Source organism: Phyllostomus discolor, chromosome 5 (genome assembly GCF_004126475.2).
Source record: "Phyllostomus discolor isolate MPI-MPIP mPhyDis1 chromosome 5, mPhyDis1.pri.v3, whole genome shotgun sequence".
NCBI classification, from domain to species: domain Eukaryota; kingdom Metazoa; phylum Chordata; class Mammalia; order Chiroptera; family Phyllostomidae; genus Phyllostomus; species Phyllostomus discolor.
The window spans coordinates 6681006-6698405 of NC_040907.2; the positions used below are offsets into that span (position 1 = coordinate 6681006).

A 17400-nucleotide genomic window follows, 5' to 3' on the forward strand; every position below is an offset into this window, starting at 1 on the left:
CAGGCGCTGGTGCTCTGGGTCCCTGCTGCCCTCTGAGTGTTGAGGGACCCGTTTTGCTGCACTGAGCCCACCAGCCAGAGAACGCACGGAACAGGGGACGGTGAGAGTGGCTGTTGTGGCCATTAATGCCGGTTCCTCCGGTGCCGGCTGGGCCGGTCCCCCGGGTGACACATTGACGGGAGCAAAGCTCGTTCGCCTGATATATATGGAGCTGTTGGGCTTACGAGTCAGTGCCCACAGCTTTCTCACCAGCTGTCAGCCCCGGGCCGCCAGCTGTCCTTCAAACGCTCCATCCCCGTAGCCTGCCCTCCTCGGAGAAATGAGGGTCCTGGGCAGGACGACAGCAGAGCCCCTGCGCGACTCCCCCCACTCTCCGCTCCCACCCGGGCTCCCAATAAATAAGCCCAGGTTTTCTTTGGGGGCTGGGAGGAGCGTCCCTCTGAATTTCCTGCCCCCTGCTGGCAAATTTAGGCCGCGAGAAGGGTACGTGTTCCTCGAGGAGGCTGCAGGTCCGGTGGGAGGAGGCGCAGGGGAGGAAGGATCTTCTCGCTGCGGGAAGGGCTCAGACCTGCTCTGACCCGCCCCTGGCCACGCCCCTTCCTCTCCAGGATTCTGTTGCCGTTTTCTTTTGAGAGTCTAGGTAGGGGCTTAGGGCCTCTTTAGTATGAAACCCTAGGAGGGTCCTAGGACCCAGCTGCCAGGAGGGGGCTCCCTACTTCACCCCCACTTTCCTCCAGGGTGCTTTATGCCCCGTCGTATCGGTCAGAGTTCTCTACAGAAACGCAACCAATAGGATGTAGAAAGACGGGTGGGTGAGTGGGTGGATGGACAAACAGACAGACGACAGGAGCTGGCTGACGTGATTGTGGAGGCCGAGGCGTCCATGTTCTGCGGGTGGTCCATCGGGGACCCAGGAGAGCCGAGGGTGTAGTTACAGTCCGCGTCCGAAGGCCTGTCCACCACAAGAGTGGACGCCGTAAGCTGCAGTGGGGAAGCCAGCGAGGGCCCAGGGAGAGACCAGCTTCCCCGCTCCCAGCCTCAGCAGGAGTTCCCTCTCACTCAGCCTTTTCATTCCATCCGGGTCTTTGATTGGCAGGAGGAGGCGCACCCACGTTAGGGAGGAAAAGCCACTTCGCTCGTTTGCACACCCACAGCCGAGTTTGGCCAGGTGTCTGGGCACCCCTGACGCGGTCAGGCTGATCTGTAAAGTGAGCCATCACAGCCACGCCCCCGGGGAGGGAGGGCCAGGCCTCTCTGCAACTGGCGGAGACCCCTTCGCCTCACGCCCCAAACTGTCAACTGCTCAAAGCAGAGTGGCCGACCTGTGCGATTGCGGGTCTGATGGGGCTGGAGCCAGCCTGCTGAAGAGCAGTGGGCTTCTTCAGTGAGGCCGGACAGCCGACATCTCAGCTCTCGGGGGACTCAAGGGCTGCTCCGGACGGCAAAAGGGCATGGCCTTCGGCCTCGGCGGGGGAGGGAGAGGCCTGAGGTTCAAATGCTAGGTCCACTCCTATTTGCTGTGTGACCACGGGGGAGTCACTTCACGTCTCTGGTTGCTTATTCCTCTGTAAAATGAGGGTGCTCCTAGCGCTGCCTTGCCCTATGTGAGTATGGGAGAGGGCGGGTCAAGTGCTTGCACATGGTAGACACGCCGCTCATTATGTTAGGATTTTCTCAAAAGATGTCAGAGTGTCTGCATCGAGATAACTGAACTTATGCCTGCACCCCATCAGTGTGAATTTGCCCCAGTTTTGCCACCATGTCTCCGCTGCTCTGCAGCCTCCTGCCCTGAGACGGAGTGCCCAGGTCTCTGAGAAGAAATGGGGGTCCTGGAGGGTGGACATGTAGCCTCGGCCCCTGAGTGGTGGCAGACCCTAGGAAGATGGGGACCAGGACTCCTTGTCCCGTTCCTGCCTTCTCCATCTCAGACGAGCTGCACTCCCCAAAGGGGCAGGGGGGACCCCCCACCAGGAAGTAGACCAGGGCACAGTGCGCCCACTTTAGCGTATTCGGGGTAAACGGAGCTCTTCAACTAAAAATACCGTGTTGTGAACTGCCCGACTCTCTCAGCCCAGAGGTCCGAGAACCAAACACCCCGCGATGTTTCCCAGGAGCAGAGCTGGATCGCGGGGGGGGGGGGGACGTCAAAAAGCCTCGAGACTGGGAGAAAAAGCTGATTAGCTCCTAATTGCCATTCAATCCTATATGCATCTACGGTACATATTTTAAGTCGAATCTGCATGTCTAATGTGATTTTTTGATTGCGTGTTAACAGTCTGGCTGTGGTGGGGCCACGAAGAAGGAGGGAAGCTGTCAGCGGGGCTGCAGGCGGCCCGTGGCGTGGGGCCGCGTCCCCGGGGGGCCACTCGGGAGAGAACCGGGCCAGGTGGGAAGCTGGGGGTGGCCCGAGGCCACGCTGCGGCTCCCAAAGCCCCACGGGGTCCAGATGGGGACGGCCATCTGGCTTGCGACTTGAAGAATCCCTTCTTCCCCAGACCTTGAAAACAGCTTCCCTGGGGGTGGCGAGCACGCAGCACAATCTACAGATGATGTTGTTATAGCGTTGCGCACCCGGAGCCTGTGATTTTATTTACCAGCATCGCCCCAATACATTCCATGGAAATTTTAAAAAGGAATAAAACAGCTTTCCTATTGGGGCTCTTTGGGCCCACATGTCATCTTCTCTGGGTCCGGCTGTTCCCTGGGGCTGCCACCAATGCCTCCCGGGATCTGGCGACGGAGCAGATCCAACACTCCTCTGAGACGAGCGACCCGGCTCTGACACTGACATTCGACCTCGGGCAAGTCCCTTCTCCTTGCAAAGCTCAGTGTCCCTGTCGGTGAGACGAAGGAGCAGGGCCGGATGTGCCCCGATGTCTCCTCTGGGTCCGATGGGCCGGGATGTGCTTCCTCTCTCCATCAGGGGAATGGGAGACTCCACACTCACTGGCCCACCGGCCGGGCAGGCATCTGCCGACGGCGTCCCCGGCCCCGCCCCACCCCGCCCCGCCCCGCCAGGTGCTTCTGCTTCCTCACCAGGATCCCTCCTGCCCCCGCCTGAACCACCTGGGAGTGTTGTGTCTCCTCCCAGGCCTCTTCTAGGAACTCCTCGAAGAGGTGGAGGCTGTTAGCAAAATCTCCTCCACACACATACTCACTATTTTATCTTTAAAGAACACGTATTTCTGATCGTGAAAGTGAGACTGGACCTGGTCATGGCAGAAAACTGGAAACAGACACGGATAAAAGGAAATAAAAACCATCCACAACCTTCCCAGAGAGAACCACTGTTAATGGGGTTTTTTAAATACCTGCGTATGTGGATGTACACAGGCATTAGTGTAGTCTTCTAAACTGGATTTAGTTTAGTCTTTGTTATAAGATTGGGATTATGCTACAAATGTGGCTTTTGGGTTGCGCAAACCTGGCCTTTGAAAACAGGCCAGGTTCTTCCGAGGCGCCCCAGGGCCTGCTGTTCCCTTTTACGTGGCTGCTTTTCCCGAGAGGGAGGGCCCTTGTTCTGTGGATGTCTCCACCTTGGCGCGTGGGCCCCTGCGAGGCCCAGAGTTTAACTGTGACCACCTCTGAGTGCATGGGTGTGACAGAAGCAAGGGGACAGACAGCAGGAGATCACACGTGTCAGTCACTGAGCAGGAGCCCACGCCGAGGGCCCGCCCCGACGGGAGATCACACTGCGTGATCACAATCCCTCGCGACCAGTCCTACTTTAGGCTCTTTGTCTGAGCCAATGCCAGGAACCGAAGGAGCCACCCCTGGCATCCTTCCAGACAGCAGCTGGAACTCCTCGCTAAGCTAATCAATTCCCGTCATTTGAGAAAGGAAAACAAATTTGAGATTCGCAGCCCATCCTGTGGAGGGGCCTGAGGAGGTGGTTGTGGCTTCAGAGCCGGACCCCTTCGTCATGTGGGTGGGGTCTCTCGGGTGGGTGATGCCCATCCCCCTTGGTCTGCAGACTGGGGCTCCTTGGAGATTCTGGGAGCATCACTGCTGGAGGGAACTGGGCCTTTACCCAGAAGGGGAGGCAGGGCCCCAAGAGGGGGTGGGCCCTGTCTAAGGCCACACAGAAAGTTGGCGGATGAACTAGGTCTGGAGCCATGTGGCTTGACCACCGACCGATCTAGTGTGATTACCACACGGCAGCTTTTCTTTTCAGGAGCGGACGGAGACGGTGGGCGTTTGGGTGGGAAGAGGCGTGTGGAATGAGAAGCAAAAAACTTAAGTCCATTTCATACCCTTCAGGATCCGTCCCACCTGGCAGAAAAACCATACTCTGCCATCTGCTTACGTTGAATGGCGCCTCACCGTCCTCTGTCCGGGGGGCAAAGTGCTACTTAATACATAAGCCGGAGTCTTCAGAGTTGCCATTTCCTTCCTGCATTCAGCGAACCCCTGCTGAGCACCAGTCTTAGGCCATGGGAGCCCAGCAGGGACCGGAGCAGCCAAGTCCCTGCCCCCTCGGAGTTCCTGTCCACCCGGCTAGGGGGCTCTCACGGGAAGGCAGAATGGCTGTGCCCAATTATCTGGTCATTTAAGTGCAGCAAAGGCTGCATCCGGGCACGGAGTCACACGTGTCAGACAGGGCTCTACGGCATCGGTGTGGGTACTGCTGCTACATAGGCAGCCGTCCTGACACTTCGTGATGCAGGACAGCCAGAGCGCATCATGCTCATGGACTCTGTGGGTGAGGATGGAGCAGGAGCCCGTGGCTGAGCTCTGCCCCACGGTATGGGGGCCTCCCCTGAGAGGACTTGCAGCGTGGGGGTGACTCCATGCCCAGGGCCTGGAATCACACCTGGAGGCGTCTTCACTCACCTGTCAGTGGTGGGTGCTGGCTGTCAGCTGGGGTTGACCGCGGGAGCTCCTACCTGTGGTCCCTCTGCATGGGCTGGTTGGGCCTTCCTGCCAGCATGGCAGCTGGGTTCCAAGGACACGCCCCAAGAGAGCCTGGTAGAAGCCCTACAATCACAGAGCACCACTTCCACCGTGGCTGGCCCAGATTCAAGGGGGGGGGGGGCATCCGCGTGAGCAGGGAGGGGGCTGGTATTGTTGAGGCCACCTTTGGCCAATACAAGGAGCCATGTGGGTTTTTAGGAGTCACAGCCTTCAGGGAGCTGTCATGTCCCGAGCGTGTGTAGCTAGCAGGCACTGTGGTTGGCCTGCCGTGTACACCTTCCTTCCGACGCCTCTGTGGTGACTCCCATTCGCCCCATGTTGCAGATGGGAAGGGTGAGGCTCAGAAAGGCGGCACTGCCTGCCCTACGTCATGCAGCTGGGATTTGCACCCAAGTCTGTCTGTCCCCAAAGCTCTTAATGCTGACTGCTACACTGCCTCTCCTCTTCACCCCTCAGTGATCCTTACCGCCCCTAAGTGTGATGAGACGCTTAGACAAGCAGCTGGGGAGTGGAGTGTTCAGATCTGGGAAGGCTTCTTGCCAGAGGTGGCATTGAGTAAGGCCTTTAAAGGTGCTTTAGATTTGGACACCTGGGGAAGGGAGTGGCATTCCTAGTGGAGTGGATGGAGGAGCCCCCAAATCACCAAGGGGTGCTGCTGTAACTGACCTAGAATCCTGGCCTTTGACCCTGTAACACACCAACATGTTGTAAACTGTTCCACCCTAACAGGTAGGCTGAGACTTGGGGCTGGGGTGGATGGACTAAGCCCCCAGAAAAAATGCCAAAGTGGCCCCCATCCCTCTCCACCATATTGCCATCGGCTTCCTTTGCAGGCTGGGAATGGGGCCCAGACTCCCACGGGCCCCCGCCCCCCACGTCCACATGCAGCTTTGGTTTTGCTCTTTGGAGGTGGAGTGAGTCGGAGCCACCTCCGGCTCACACTCGGGAGTCTCGGCTAATACAAATCAGCCTCTGCCCGGTTAGTTATCTCGTCATCGGGCTCGCTTGAGGGCACTGCAAGGGGTAAAGTTTAATTATTTCATTGATAGGAATCGTGCATATTACAGGAGCCTGCCTGCCTCTTCCAGGCCTCTCTCCCTTTAAAGTCCTCTGCTGTGTCCTCTTCCTCCCCCACCCACCATCACACCCCCTCGCTCACTCGGATCATCCCTTTCTTTGTTTCCCCATTTGGGTGTCTGTCTTCCCTGCCAATTTCCCTCTTGTCTCTGCCCCTGATCTCTCCCCTGTCCTGCTTCTTTGTCTCTGTTTCCCTCTTTCCCCCTCACCCTCTCTTCCTCACTTTCCCTGGGCTAACGGCAGCCCCCTCTCTTCCCGGACAGACTGTCTAATTGAAATGGAGCACTCTAGAGAATGTTAATAGGAAAGGCAGCATTAATTAGCCAGCTCTGGCATAATTAGCTTCCTTCTCTCACTGCCTGGCATCTAACTGGATAATGAGTCTCTCTCCGTCCAAACAGAGGGCAGGCAGGCAGGACAAGGGGGACAGGCCATGCCCGGGGATGCCATCCTGCCTTCAGGGCACCCTGCTGGAGCCCTCAGGCTGCCCAGCCCTGCCCTGCCCTGCCCTTTCCTGCTGGGCCCTCCTGCTGCTTGTTTCCAAGTCTCAGGGAGACGGATGCCTGGCCCCTGCCCGTGCCCAAAGGTTTGACGTTGCCAGAGCTGCATGTTAAGTGGTCTGAGCCTGACAAACAGTGGCCGCAGCTGCAGCGTCCCACAGAAGGGGTGGGGAGGTACCGAGAGTTCTTGAGGAGTAGGACCTGGTGCAGCTGCATGCACAATGGCTGAGCCTGTTACAGTCCCCAAAGGGGAGCAAAAGAAATGTGTGTATGTGACAGAAAATAACTCCTGCACTGCACAGGCTACAGAGCACTAGCACCCTCGGCCTTCCCCACCATCGTGTGAGGCAGGAACGGCCACCTCTGTCCCACAGACAAAGACCCTGAGGTTCAGATAGGTTCGCTGTCGTGCCAACAGTCACACGATCCGGGCCAAAACAAAGGTCCTTCGTGTCCCAAAGATCATGTGCTTTCCCTTCTACCTTGATACTTCTAGAAGTTACTTTACCAGTTGCTTATCAAATTAAAGTCACCGAATTGGCCTTGAGTTCTAAAATCAGAGCATGCAGCAAAACCTGGGAAATCAGGGATAGTCGAAATTTCCCTCGGATATCCCTTGCGCAGGGAGGAACATCTCTCCTGTTGACACCCGAGCTGTGAGCCTCCTTCTGTGGCCTTGAAAGCCACATCTAGTTGAGGGGGGTGATGGGCAAATAGGATTTTTCCTTTTGTCTTATGCACATGTGGTTGAGTTCAGTTGAGTTAAATGCCTGCTTGATGCGATTCCATTGTAGTGTCTGTACTTGGTTACGCTCGGGCAGGGTTAATGCCCACCGCTGGGCGACTGCCTGTAGCCATGGTATCATCCTCTCCCTCTCTCCAGCCTGCTGACACTCTCCCTCTTCCGCAGGCTATGGACTCGGAGGATGACCCGTTGTTGCAGGATGTGTGGCTAGAGGAGGAGCAGGAAGAGGAGGAAGCAACGGGAGAGGCTTTTAGAAGAGCCCAGAAGCCAGGGCCCCAAGCTGGGGCAGGGGGGCAGTGTTGCTGGCGGCACTGGACCTTGCCCTCTCGGCCCCCAGCCTCGGGCTTCTGGAGTACCTTGGGTTGGGCCTTCACTAATCCGTGCTGTGCGGGGCTGGTGCTCTTCCTGGGCTGCAGCATCCCCATGGCCCTGTCAGCCTTCATGTTCCTCTACTACCCGCCGCTGGACATCGACATCTCCTACAACGCCTTTGAGATCCGAAACCACGAGGCCTCCCAGCGTTTCGATGCCCTTGCACTGGCGCTTAAGTCCCAGTTTGGGTCCTGGGGACGTAACCGGCGTGACTTGGCTGACTTCACCTCGGAGACACTCCAGCGCCTCATCTCAGAGCAGCTGCAGCAGCTGCATCTCGGCAACCGCTCGCGAAGGGCTGCCAGGTTCCCACGCCCTGTCCCCGCGGTCCCAGGGTCTGGCCCAGGCCGAGCGTGGGACATCTCCGCCTCTGGGAAACCAGCGGCCAATCGGAGCAGGCGTCTTCGACGGGAGTCGACCCTGGGGGATCTGGCAGCCAACCAGGGTGAAGCTCCGATGGACCGCGGGCGGGACAAGAATGGGCGGTGCCAAGTGGATTCTCCGCCCACCGTGGCCAATCAGAGCCGCTCGCGTCGGGGCGCCTCGCGTTGGGACTATTCTCGCTCCTACGTGAGCACCAACACTCAGACTCACGCGCACTGGCGCATCGAGCTTATCTTCCTGGCACGTGGCGATGCAGAACGGAACATTTTCACCAGTGAGCGCCTGGTCACAATCCACGAAATTGAGCGCAAAATCATGGACCATCCGGGCTTCAGGGAGTTCTGCTGGAAGCCCCATGAAGTGCTCAAGGACCTGCCACTCGGCTCCTACTCCTACTGCTCCCCGCCCAGCTCGCTCATGACCTACTTCTTCCCCACCGAGAGGGGCGGCAAGATCTATTACGACGGCATGGGCCAGGACCTGGCAGACATCCGGGGTGAGAAGACCAGGGTGTGCTTGGGGTGGGGCTTGTGCGGGGCGGGGTTTGAAGCAGCCTAGGTTTGGGCTTGTAAAGCGTGAGGCCTGAATGAGACTGGGGACCGGGTTCAGTGGGGTTAATTGGGAGATTTGACTTTGGTTCAGTACTTGAGAGGCAGGTAGGAGGATGGGGAGAGACTTGGCTGGGAAGCGGAGTCGGGCTGGAGCTGAGGGCTGGGCATGCCGGAGGATCCCGCGAGGAAGGGCTGGTAGCAGCTTCGGGTGCGAGGTGAGATTCGAGGCAGGCAAGGGAGGAGGTGTGGGCAGGCACACCCTGGATTGAGGGACATGGGGAGTTACGCTGTGACAAATCAGAGACAGCGTGGAGTGGGGCTTGGGCATGAGGTTGGTTAGCAGGAAGCCTGGGTGGGGTTACAGAGAGCCAGGCATCTAATCAGAGGAAGATAGGGGAGTGGCTGGAGTTGAAGGAAGTCCAGGGTCGTGTTGGCGGTAAAGTAGGGATGGGACTTAAGGATGGCGCAAAGCCAGGTGTAGGGATGGGGTTTGGGTGTGCTTTTTAAAGGGGGAGGGGGGTGGGGTAGGGTTCCAGGCAGATGAAGGCAGGACTGCAGGGGTTGAGCCTTGGAATTAGCCGAGATTCAAACAGGAATGAAAACATCAATTTAGTGGGAGCCGCCTGGAGGGCAGGTCTGGGACTTCTCTAAACCATCCTTTTGTGTGGTTAGGAACGGCTCGAGGCAACTTGAGGGTGAGTTTCTCAGTTCCTTAGAAGGGGTGAGGTGTGGAGGGGGGTGAGGTGTGGAAAAGGGTAGGATGACCCTGTTGGAGAGCTGGTGGAAGTTGACCCCTGAGTTCCTTGACCCCCCCCCCTCCCTGCACCTGCAGGTTCCCTGGAGCTGGCCATGACTCACCCCGAGTTCTACTGGTACGTGGACGAGGGCCTCTCTGCAGAAAACCTCAAGAGCTCCCTCCTGCGCAGTGAGATCCTGTTCGGAGCACCCCTGCCCAACTACTACTCCGTAGACGATCGCTGGGAGGAGCAGCGCGCCAAGTTTCAGAGTTTCGTGGTCACCTACGTGGCCATGCTGGCCAAGCAGTCCACTAGGTAGGAGGTCCGGCCACACCGGTGCACACCTGTCCGTGTGTATACCAGTGGAGGGCTTTATTAGGGTAGGGGATTGGTTTCCGGGTGCTTCTTTCTCGTAAGCCCCAGGTCCCCTTCCCTGCCATCTTTTTCCTGGGCAGCCTTTCTTCCCAAATCAGTGGCAGAGCCAGCTACATCCTTGCCATCCCTCTGACAGGCCTGTCAAAGGCCCCTTTCGTGATCATCACTAACGGTTAGTGAACATAACTCGGGAGGAGGTAGGGAATCCCGGAACTCTTGCCCTGGAGTTCTTGGGTATTGATTTTTCTCCTGCAATGGTGCTTGAGGACTTTTCTAGAAAGAGTGTTAAGCAGGGATTAAGGAGTTCCTCTCTTCCTCTAATATCCAGGGAGGTAGTTGACCAGTCACTTCATTTCTCTTCAGTTTTCCTACTTGTATCAAGGGGGACGGGGGGAGGGGGGAGTCCTGCTACCCTTCTGGAGTCAGGAGGAAATGAGCTAAGAGATTGGACGGAGGGCACTTGGGGCAGTGGGGGCTTTGGTTATCCTCTAAGCCTCGGGGTGTGTGTCTGAGAATACAGCTGGGCTGCTTTCGGCCAGCAAAGGGCATTAGATCCTTCAACTGTCAGCCCTCTGGCCAGCAACTCCACTGCCTCGCAGTCCCCCGCCCCCCCCCCCCCCCGGTCAGCCCCCGGCACGTTCTTTCCGTGACTCGTCCATTCATTACACGGAGCCAGTGCTGTAACAATCAGAGCTAACATTTATTGAGCCCTCGCTCTGTGCCACGCGCTGTTCTAAACCCTTTATACACACTATCTCATTTGAATTCTCACACCAACCCAGTGACGTAGGTGCTGTTATGATTATCTCCGTTTTACAAGCGAGGAAACTGAGGCACGCCACCCTTAAGTTGTTCAAAATTACAAACCCCTAAAGAGGCAGGATGGGATTAAAATCTGGGTTTTCTTATCCAAAGCCCCCACCCTTTGCTGCATTAGGAGCTGCTCTCAGCCCTGCTCTGCCAGGAAAACCCCTGTTTATCCACTGAGATCCAACCCGGGAGGCTTTTCCCTGAGGATGGATTAACTGCCTTTCTACCCACTGCCACAGTCCCCTTCCTTCTCCCTAAGGGAGCAGGAAAGAGCCTGCACAGGCTCGCACAGGCTCTGGAGTCCGATGTGTCTGGGGTCAGGCCCCACTGACGCCACTCAGCTGTGGGCATTTCAGTGCGCTATCTCACCCCTCTGGGCTACAGTTTGATCGCAGCCCTTGGCCACCTGTATTGTAGGTGTTAAATTCCTCGTCAGTCCAGGTGCAGCCCTCAAATCAGCAGCACCTGCAGCACCAGGTGGGGCTTGTTAGACATGCAGAATCTCAGAATGTCCAGGCTTTTCCTAGACCCACAGGATTTCCAGGCGACCTGTTTCCCATTAAAGTTTGAGGAAGTTTGGTTTAATTATGTCTTCATAGAGGATAAGTTTGTTGAAGGCTAGGATTGTTCTTGGCTCATTTCTATGTGCCAAGAACACCTATTAAAGGACTTGTCTGGGGGAATGGATGGGTGGATGGAAGTGTGGAGGGAGGGAGGGAGGGAGGGAGGAGCCCTGGGGAAAGGTACTCGCCTTGGTTAGGAAGCCGGGAGGGGCTGGCGGTAGAAGGATCTCCAGGGTTTCCGATACCAGCGATTACCTCTGCCTAATATGCTCAGCTGCCGAGGCAAAATCCCTTCCCTGAGCAAAAAGCTTTTCCCTCCCTTTCTGTCCCCCCAGAGCTTCATAGGAGTGGTGGCAACCAGGCTCCTTGCAGAATTGACTTAGTACCTTCTTTTGCATTAATAAAATCTTTCCTATTATTCTATTATTGGTTACCTAAGAGGTGGCCTCATGCACCTTGATTTATTACAGAATAATACAAATTATCACTTTTTCTACTTTCTAGTTAATACTAGAATCTTAGAACACAGTTCACTGCATTTATAACCCTTTAGCCTTTTGCGTTTTTATTGCATGCATTTTAACTCTCTCTATATTTTTAAACTCATGAGACATTACAGTATTATAGTATTATTTTACTGAGTCGGTATTCATTCATATTTACTCACATGTTTACCTTTTTTGTTGCTCTTCATTACTTTACAATTTTATGTTTCCCTCTGGGATTGTTTTCCTTGTACCTGAAGCACTCACTCTCTTTAGTTTTGTTTTTGTTTTTGTTTTGTTTTTTTAGTGCAGGCTTGCTGGTGATAAATTCTTTTTGTTGGCCTAGAAAACATCTTTATTTTACTTCTATTTTTGAAGTAAAATAAAGTATTTTATTTGAAGTGTTTCTGCTGGTATAGAATTATAATGTGGCAGTTATTTTCTTTTAATACTTGAAAGACGTTATTCCATTGTGCCATGACTTCAATCATTTCTGTGGAAAAGTCAGCTGTCGATCTTTTTTGTCGCCCCTTTGAATGATTGTCTTTTTTCCCTGTGGCTGCTTTTAAACTTTGTCTTTGATTTCACCAGTCTTACTAAGATTTATGTTGGCACGGTTTTCTTTGCTCTGCTTGGGGTGCACAGAACTTCTTGAATGGGTTGATAACTTTCATCAGTTTTAGGAATTTCCTGGCTATTGTCTTTTTGAATATTGCCTCACCCTCACTTTCTGTCCCTTTCCCTTTTAGGATGCTAATTGCACAAATGTTAGCTCTTCTCACTGAGTTTCACGTGTTTCAAATGCTCTTTTCTAGGTTTTTTCTTCTCCCCCCCCACCCTGTGGTTTGGTATTCCAGTTCACTGACCTGTCTTCTATTGTGTCAATGACTATGACATAGTCATTGGCGTGGCTAGCTCCTGGTCCTCCTCCAAGTGTTGACAGCCATCTCTAACCCACTTCCATCTTTCTCTCTCCACGCTCCTCCCTTCCCCCAGCAAAGTCCAGGTTCTTTATGGGGGCACAGACCTCTTTGACTACGAAGTGCGCAGAACCTTCAACAACGACATGCTCCTGGCCTTTATCAGCAGCAGCTGCATCGCCGCCCTTGTTTACATTCTCACCTCCTGCTCAGGTAGGGCGTCTCTGAAGGCCTCGTCTCCTCCCAGGGTGCTCCTGTCTGAACAAAGCCCTCCTTCTCAAGAATGCCACAAATAGTCTTCAGGCCACTGTGTCAGAGCTGGCGGGGAGGGGTGCTCAGAAGTCACTTTCCATCTTCAGGCAGGTAGACTGAGGTCCAGAGGCAGGTGGGCCTTACCTGAGTGTCCCCCGCTCCCAGGACCTCTCACAGTTTCACATTTTGCCTTTTGACCATCTTTTTCTTGCTGGCAACCCTGTTTTGGAGAGTCTGGAGAACTGGACCCTTGGTATGGATTATTCCCTTGTTATGGGACAGTTTTACAGTCCCACGTCAGCCACACTTTTGTCCCCCGTTCACTTTTCCAGCGCCACCGTCCCATGCACCCTAGCTGCTTCTTACTGTGTGCACAGTAGGAGCTCTCTGTTGCCCACATGAATGAAAGATGGGTATTATTTTTTAAATGTTTTAAATATTTTTTAAAAAGACATTCATTCGTCCACGCAGCAAATATTCATTGGACACCAACTCTGTGCCTGATGCTGGAAGCAGGGGTGTCAAACTCGTTCTCACCCGGGGCCACATCAGCCTCGCAGTCCCTTCCAAGGGCCGAATGTCATCTTAGGACTGTGTACATGTAACTGCTCCTTGCTGGGGGCAAGGAGCTCGGCACTGCCACTGGGTAGAAACAAGGTGGAAGGCCGGATTCAGCCTGCGGGCCTTGCGTTTGCCACCTGTGCTCTAAGGTGCCAGGGATCCGGTGATAAATGTCATGGATAGACTTCCTGCTCCCACAGAACCTCTGTCTACTGGGGTGACAGGTGTTTAAATAAGTGCACAATGTTTGCAATTTCCTACTTGCCCTTGAATGAGTTCTGCAGAGATGAAGGGCCCCGAGCAAACCGCCTTGCTCAGACACAGCTCCCGCTGCCACTGGGGCCTCTGGCTTGGCTCCTTCTCTGAGCATGAACTGTGCAGGACAGAAATGGGGTGGTGAAGGGTACTCTGCAATGTGGAGGTGGGGGGTAAGGCAAGACCAGCAGGGTTAGGGACACAAAGGGGGGATGTGTGTTCCAAGGGGTCCCCCCACTGTATTCCCTGTCCCCTTGCTCCACCAGTGTTTCTGTCCTTCTTTGGGATCGCCAGCATCGGCCTCAGCTGCCTGGTGGCCCTCTTCCTGTACCACGTGGTCTTTGGTGTCCAGTACTTGGGCATCCTCAATGGCGTGGCTGCCTTCGTGATAGTGGGCATTGGTGAGTGGCCTCCATTGCCATGGCGATGGGCTTCCTGCTTGAGAGCTCTGCCCCGGAAAGAGGCTTGTCCCTGGATGCAAAGGCTGGCTCCCGTGGAGTCTCCAGAAAGTCCCCGTCAGATCTCAAGAGCCTCAGAGTGTGGTGAGGGGTGGAGTAGGAGTGACAGGCAGGTCCCTGTATATGGTGAACTCCTGTGGGGTGGAAAGAACTGGCGAGTGTGCTGAGTAGAGGTTAAGAATGGTAGGGAAAGTCTAGGAAAGGTGGGAAGGAGGCAAAGATTTGGAAGGAGCTTAGTGCTGGGGTGGGGCCGGAGAGGGTGGAGGACGGGGCTTGGATTCTTGGTGGGTGGAGCCGAGGTCAGGTGGGCCTTCCCCAAGTCCTCTCTGAGAAGCGGGGTTCCCCTGGAGCCTGGACTCTCAGAGGTCCTCTCAGGGTCGGTCCAGGCCCAGCCGGGGCCTGATCCTGGAGACAACAGAGTGGTCCTGAGCCTGTGCCTGCTGGCCCGGGACTCCCTCCCGCAGGTGTGGACGATGTCTTCGTGTTCATCAACACCTACCGCCAGGCCACCCACCTGGAAGACCCACAGCTTCGCATGATCCACACCATCCAGACGGCGGGCAAAGCCACCTTCTTTACCTCCCTGACCACGGCCGCCGCCTACGCCGCTAATGTCTTCTCCCAGGTGGGGGGCCGCCGTCCGCCCCTGTCCTGGCCTCCCCGTGCCCCCCACACACACCCACCCAGCCCCTGGCCCCTGCTCTCTCCACGGCCCCTTCTCTTCTGGCCACACAGCCTTTCCCTCAGGCACTTGCCACGTCAGTAGAGTCGTTCTTGTCACTCATCACCATTGCTAGAACCTAACAAATGGGAAAATTGTAATAATACAAATGGTATTTATTATGAACGCTCATTAATAGTAATCCAGCGTCCGCCCTGAAGTGCATTTGGCAGTTTCCAAAGCCCTTTTGCAATTAGTCCTTGTGATCAACTTATGACCAAGGTATCATTACATCCCTATTTTCCTAATATCCATCCACTGAGGCCCAGAGAGGTAAAGTGACTTCCCCAAGGTCACACAGCTGGTGAGTGGCGAGCCTGACCAAGTCTCCTGGCCCCTGCACTCTTCCCACCCCGCAGCTTCATTCTGCATTGTCACCACTCACGCTGACTTTCCTCCCGCTGACCCCGGGCTCCTTCAGGCTTCTGAGTCGGGCTCAGGGGAAGCGCTGAGTTTGGGCCAGCTTGTTGGCGCTGATAGAACCTGACAGGCAGTGAGCCCGCCTGAGTCTTTGAGAGATTTTATCACCTGGGCCGAATATCCCGTCTAGAAACCCCTGGATGCTTTAGGATTATCCAGGTCTCCTGGAGAACCACATCCAGGAAACAGGCAGAGCTGAGTTCAAATCCTACCTCTGCCGTTTCCTGGCTGTGTGACCCCAGGCAGGTTGTTGAACCTCTCTGAGCCACACTTTCCTCATGTGTGGATTATGCAGAGACTGACATGAGATGATTGGGAAAGTGTTTCACAAACAGTGAAGGCTTGCCTGCTCCTGACAGCCACACCCCCGTGCAGGTCCCTGTTGCACCTCCGGAGCACATGCACTACCCCGTGGCCGCAGCTCCCTAGTCCCATCACGGGGCAGCATTCCCTCCCTTCCCATTCACGGACACACGGCCCGGGCCGACCCAGCCCTTACCGTGGGGACAGTGACCGGCTCTTGCTCCGCACCGGGCGTGTTCCGGGCAGTGGGCAGCAGCACAGACAAGAGCCTTGGCTCTGGGGGTGGGGCTCTTCCCTGCCAAATCCCCTGGCACCAGCCCTTGCCCTCCAGTGTCCTCCCGGGCCAGTGGCTGTCTTCCCAGCAGCCGGGGTCCCTTTGTCCTGCTTTCGGGAGCGGTCTGGCCTCCCGAGTGCCTTTGGCTGCAGAGTCTGTGGGCTCGCTGGGCTGCAGGCCCGACCAGCCCCACACCCTTCTACCTCTCCATCGCCAGATCCCGGCCGTCCATGACTTCGGCCTGTTCATGTCTCTCATCGTGTCCTGCTGCTGGCTGGCTGTGCTCTTCACCATGCCTGCTGCCCTGGGCATCTGGAGCCTCTACATGGCACCGCTAGAGGGCGCCTGCCAGACCAGGTGAGCTAGTAGGTGGGGCGGGCAGGTGCGTGTCCTCCCCCTGAATATCCACAACAGGCCCTTTTGATTCGTTGTTGAGCCCCTTTTGTATGGCCAGCCCTCTGCTGGGTGCCGCTGAGGGGACGAGGGAAGGAGGAGAGAACACCTGCTGTTGGGTGGTTAGCATTTGTGACCACCTGCTGCGATTTGGCACTGATTATACTGGCACCCATCGCCCTGGGAGCCATGGCACGGGGCCCTCTCATTCTGCCCATTTCACAGATGGGGAAGCAAGGGCTTGGGGAGGCAGAGCAGGTTTCCCTAGGTCACCCATCTAGTGGGCAGCAGAGCCTGGACTAACCGAGGGAGGTCCGACTCGACCCTATGCTGTTAGCCACCCATGAGATGTCCTCAAGTTCCCCGTCTTGATGGAGAAACAATATTTAGACATAGGAGCCATGCACAGCATTGCACAGGCCAGTCCAGAGCTGCTGCCAGAGGTGGGGGGGCCGGGACCTCGTGGGCCCAGGTGGCCAGGGAAGGGAGGGAAGGAAGGAGGGGAGAAAGGGAATGGGGTCCGGCCTGGGCTTGGGCGGACTGAGGAACCATGGGGGGTCTCTGGCCGTGGGGCAGGGCACACGAAGGCAGGAATGCCGGGCACCCACCACAATGTCCACCTGACCACATGAGCCAGGGGGTGGCAGGAGGGAGCCAGAGCCCACAGGGAGCTCAGAGTTGGGCCCTCAACTGACTTCTCGGCTCTTCCACTCATACCCTCCCCTCTGGGTGGGGGTGGGCTGGGGGTGGGGCACTGCCCAGGGCTGCCCCAGCCAGGCCCTGCCCGTGGGCATTCAGATGTGATGGCCTCTGTGACAGTTGTATAACATCAAGGAGAAGTGTCTCGGGGGAGGGTGCCTTTTTCTGACCTCCACAGAGATACCTAATAAGCCCCACCCCGTCCCTGTGTCCGTCCCCAACCCCAGCCTGGGGCAGCAGCCGCAGAGGCCACAGTGGACTGTCTTCCCAGGCCTGGGCTCCGGCCTCAGCCTCTCCGCCCCGCAGCTGTGGGGCCCTGGGCGAATCCCTCGACCTCCCTGCGTCTCAGTTTCCTTTTCTTAAAGCGAGTGTAACTGCCGTGTAGGGTTCCTGTGAGGCTTAAGTGCGAGTCCACGGGGGCACGTAGCCTGCTGCCCGGCACGTGGCACTCGTGTTTGCCGTGTGCTTATTCTTGTTGCTGGGGCCAGCCCCGTCCCCTGCCCCCCCGTCATTCACTCCAGCCACAGCCGACACGCCCTTGTTCAGTGGGGGGTCTACGTGCTGCCATCCCCTCCCTCTGGGTACTGGCTGCTGTCACCATTTGTCTCTCCCCAGAGGAACAGTGGCTCCC

At 56.3% G+C, this 17400-nt stretch overlaps 1 protein-coding gene across 2 annotated transcripts in view; it reads left to right on the forward strand.

Annotated features, from left to right (window-relative positions):
- Positions 1–17400, forward strand: part of DISP3 (dispatched RND transporter family member 3) — a 44070-nt gene that overhangs the window by 11329 nt on the left and 15341 nt on the right. For both annotated transcript variants that reach the window (XM_036025308.1, XM_028514020.2), the window contains exons 2-7: positions 7402–8488; positions 9376–9595; positions 12510–12646; positions 13768–13902; positions 14424–14584; positions 15895–16034. In XM_036025308.1, coding sequence (XP_035881201.1) covers positions 7405–8488; positions 9376–9595; positions 12510–12646; positions 13768–13902; positions 14424–14584; positions 15895–16034 — 1877 coding nt within the window. In that variant the 5' untranslated portion in view covers positions 7402–7404. The remainder of the gene's footprint in view (positions 1–7401; positions 8489–9375; positions 9596–12509; positions 12647–13767; positions 13903–14423; positions 14585–15894; positions 16035–17400) is intronic.